This window comes from Sphaeroforma arctica (assembly GCF_001186125.1).
Source record: "Sphaeroforma arctica JP610 unplaced genomic scaffold supercont1.104, whole genome shotgun sequence".
Lineage (NCBI taxonomy): Eukaryota > Ichthyosporea > Ichthyophonida > Sphaeroforma > Sphaeroforma arctica.
The window spans coordinates 57,395-61,645 of NW_014040454.1; the positions used below are offsets into that span (position 1 = coordinate 57,395).

General features: G+C 39.3%; 1 protein-coding gene across 1 annotated transcript; it reads right to left on the reverse strand.

Moving 5' to 3' along the window:
• Positions 1 to 570: 570 nt before the first annotated feature.
• On the reverse strand, positions 571 to 2,226 carry SARC_02341 (serine/threonine protein kinase). Its single transcript, XM_014303898.1, has one exon. It carries the CDS (start codon positions 1,852 to 1,854, stop codon positions 760 to 762), a length of 1,095 nt encoding a protein of 364 aa, XP_014159373.1. The 5' UTR covers positions 1,855 to 2,226; the 3' UTR covers positions 571 to 759.
• Positions 2,227 to 4,251: the final 2,025 nt, after the last annotated feature.

The following is a 4,251-nucleotide window of genomic DNA, read 5'->3' on the forward strand; positions in this document are numbered from 1 at the left end:
CATATACATATATTATTATATATATATGTGCACACACACACACGCAGACTCACACACACACCGCGCACAACACACACACACACACACACACACACACACACACACACACACACACACACACACACACACACACACACACACACACACACACACACACATATATATATATATATAAATAAATATATATATATATATATATACATATACCACACACACACACACATACACACACACACACACACACACACACACACACACACATATATATATATATATATATATATAGTATATATATATATATATATATATATACAAGATAGGTGAGCGCAGTTCGTCATAACCACGCACGGACACTTCACCTCGCTCATCAACCGATATATGTGCTATTCATACGTACGGGTGCTCATGACTGCTACTACGATATACTGAAGATTTGATCCTCCTTTTGAAATCATATCAGCAGCTGATTCTACAAAGTATACGTACACTCATCTTATATAGCTATGCACATCCAGTCCATTTCTCACTTAAAAAAAAATTAAACGCATTTAAATCAATCGTGTTTTGGGAGGGATTTCAACTGGGTTACTGTTTAGTGTTTACTGTTTAATCCCTGTCCAGAGCAAGCAATTTCTCTTTTTTACGTTTGATTGATACGTTTACATTAAACGTATTGTACCTTATTTTTTCTAATATTTTGTTTTTTTCTAAAATTGACATAACCTTCAAGTCAAATATTAAAGGCTATGTATAGCAGTGCTATTTTAACAGATATATTAGCATAGGCTGCCTCTTGTGGAGAAGATAGTAGTGTGTCTCCGCCATCGTCCATCTATTGAAAGGACTGGGATTGAGCATATTTATCAGCAAAATTTTCTCACTCTCAGTTAGTGTATTCCACTTCGATTGGGGCCCAAATGAACCTGTTGACGCCCACTCTTCATATTTCGGATCTCGGCTACTGGCCAGATGCAATGGAAATGATCCGGTAAGCAGGCAGTAGAAAGTGACGCCGAGTGCCCATACGTCACATTTAGTTAGGTCTAATGGACAATCGTGTATCGGTATATCTTCATTGCGGTGCGAAGACGCGGCGATCAGTTCTGGTGCCATGTACCTACTGCTACCTGCTTGGAGACGCACATGGACGTCATTATAGAGGTCGACTGCCTCACCAAAATCTAATAACTTAGTTCCATTATTCTCAGTCACGCCGACATTATCGGGTTTAATGTCTCTGTGCACTATACCGTATGCGTGCATTTCTTTGCAAGCTGACGCCAGGTCCAATGCAATAGGTAGAAATGTTGCATTCTCTACACCAGATGGATTTGCGAGTATCATGTCTATCAGACTGCCCCTCGTGCACATTTCCAATACCACGCAGATCTCATTATGCTCAGCATCTACAACCAAACCATAGGCCTCTATAATATTGGAATGCTTTGGCAGTCGCGTGAGAATTTGGTATTCATTCTCCATCTGGAATTTGTCAAAGAACACGTCACCCTTCTTAAGCGCTACTTGTCTGCCAGTGGTGGCCTCAGTCGCGGTATATATTGTGCAGGTAGAGCCATCGGTGAGAGGCACCTGACCAACAAAACATTGCGAAAAGGATCTCGGAAGCACAGTATCTGTGCAGTCGTGGGATTTGATAATGTCATGCAATGAAGTTCTAGAGATGTTTAGGCATGATGTAATATCGAGTTCTTCTACCGCCAAGGCCACGGTTTGCGTTTGAGATGATCGTTTCCGTTTTAATAGGCGCTTGACGTTGAACGGAAGAGAAGGAAGGCGAACTAACAGCATTCTCTGCTGCGCCTTCCTTTTTTCCATTTTCAAAGTGGTGATCATTATGCGACCTGCAGAAGGGATATTCACAAGTATTTATAATCGTTTATTGGCCATGCATCTGCCATAAATTTGAAAATGGCAATGTATGTGTATAAAATAATAAAAAGTTATTCATGTATGCAAGTTTTTAGTTTTGTCTTCGGTACGGTACAACGAGGCGCTATGCAGCCTACACGCGGATATTAAAATCGTGAGATACATGAACATTTTCAAATGAAACGTATAAACTTGAATATAAAACTGTTGTTAGCTAAATATAATACTACTGTTTTCTAATGGAGGACCCTCGCAGCGCATAAACCATGAACTCGTGATTGCACCCGTCAGACGAGGCAAAACAGTGTATGAATTCCCGATTCCGCTATGTACGCTATACATATTGCATAAATAACCGATACTATATATGGTCATATATTATATATGTACCATACACCGTTTACGCATAGCCTACTATTTTTAAATAGAACAGTTTTAATGAAAAAGTATACGTCTTTAGACTTTACGAATAATCATTTTATTTAAAAATGCTGAGCTCATCGTGACCTATCCTCGATTTCTTTTATTATCGCAGCCCATCCATTGGCGTGTACAATCCAATGATAATTTTATTTACCCCAAAATGAAATAGCACATCAACTTCAGATCTGAATTATTGCAAACTGCCTGCAGTTCTTATGCTTCGTAGATTTAGTCATGCTCATAATCGAGATTAGCCGCTGTATAAACTGTAAAATTAAAATATGCATCATAAAGTGCAGGGCGCTAATAATTAATGGTCAGTGATTGTTTTCTTTATAGCGTAGAAGATATTGGTCAGTCAGTTAGTTTACACTGAGAGTCAATTGAGGCCTATGGATTCATGGAAGTAAATTGTAGAAATTGAACAAATCAAATTGAAGCCGACCGGTATTTACCAGTGTCGTGGTAAAGCGTCATCTGCACATCAAATTATTATAGTGACATTCTAAATCTGCTTAATTTTAACAGGATGCTGAAGGTCACATAGACATCTTATAAAATGAAAGTTTCGAAAACAACTGATAAAATTTCTGGTTCCGTGGCAACCGATCACTTCGTAGATTGAAGTCACACTTGCCACAGTTGGGGTTCATCGAATTAATAAAGTTGTTGGGTTTACTTATACTGCATCATATATCAGATAAATACGTGTTCGAGTAGTGTGTGCTTGCAGCAGAGCATACCTGGGGGAAACCCTAAGCTTCACGTTAACGATCTAGCAGCGGATTTAGGGTCGACACCATAAAGCACAATACACTAGCAGCAAATTTGAAGCTGACACGTTGAAGTACACGCGTAGCAAGTTCAATCATCTCTATATATACTTTTACCAGAGATTCCGCTCAGCCACGCAAACCTAGCAATACAGGTACATGCTCACGCTTCCTTAAGACGTCATGTAACATAATGAACTTGTAGCACCATTGTTCGTTTGTATTTGTACAGTACCTATATACACACTGGGCAAAAGCAAAATGAAATCATAATAAACGGCACAAGATATCAGACAGCTGACTCAAAATGTGGTACATGTTGGTGAATGAAGAAATTTTTATCAACTCGGACTCGGACATGTTTGTTTGGCCCTTAGAAAGCCCATCTATCGGACTTACATTCCGATTGCATACGAGTAATTCATCAAAATATCATTTCAGAAGTCTTTGTTTAAATCAGCATCACATTCTTGTGACTCGTGACAGGGTCTAAGTAATTCTCCAGAATTTCATTTCAGAAAGCTAAGTTTAAAGCAACATCAGATTCTTGTGACTTCTGAACGGGGTCTAGGGATCCAGGCCGATTTAATCGTAATAAATAGCGCTACCGTGTGTCAAGCGTCAAATGTGCTTTGTATCTTATTACTGCTGACACAGTGGCATCCATAGTATATGATACATCTTATATCAATTGTATCGCGTGCCAGTTTCTCAAATGGTAACTCTGATATGTGCTCGTACCAGTGATCTCTCCATGGTCTACCTGCCGATTGAGAAGTGGTTAAACCCTAAATCAAAACAAGCAGGATGCTAAAAACATGCCCCTTATTTAGCAAGAAATGATCCTGAACAAGTGCGTCTCATATAGTCTTCGAATTGTAGTCTCACTACTACAGCCCGGTGACATAAACGCTTATTTCGTGCAAGCAGATTAAACAATACGGACTATACGTCTGCCGTTGGACTGGCACAGCGATGCACAAACACTACTAAACGTTTTCGCTTTATTAGGAATGCGTACATAACTGCCGCGCAAATCCTTCATGCCACGGTTACAGGCGGACGAAGGCGACCATGCCTGTCTTGCTTTATTTACTACATGTTTGGTTGGTTTAAAACTTTTAAATATCAGATACTTTACTACAGGTAGTTTTCTATTACCAGA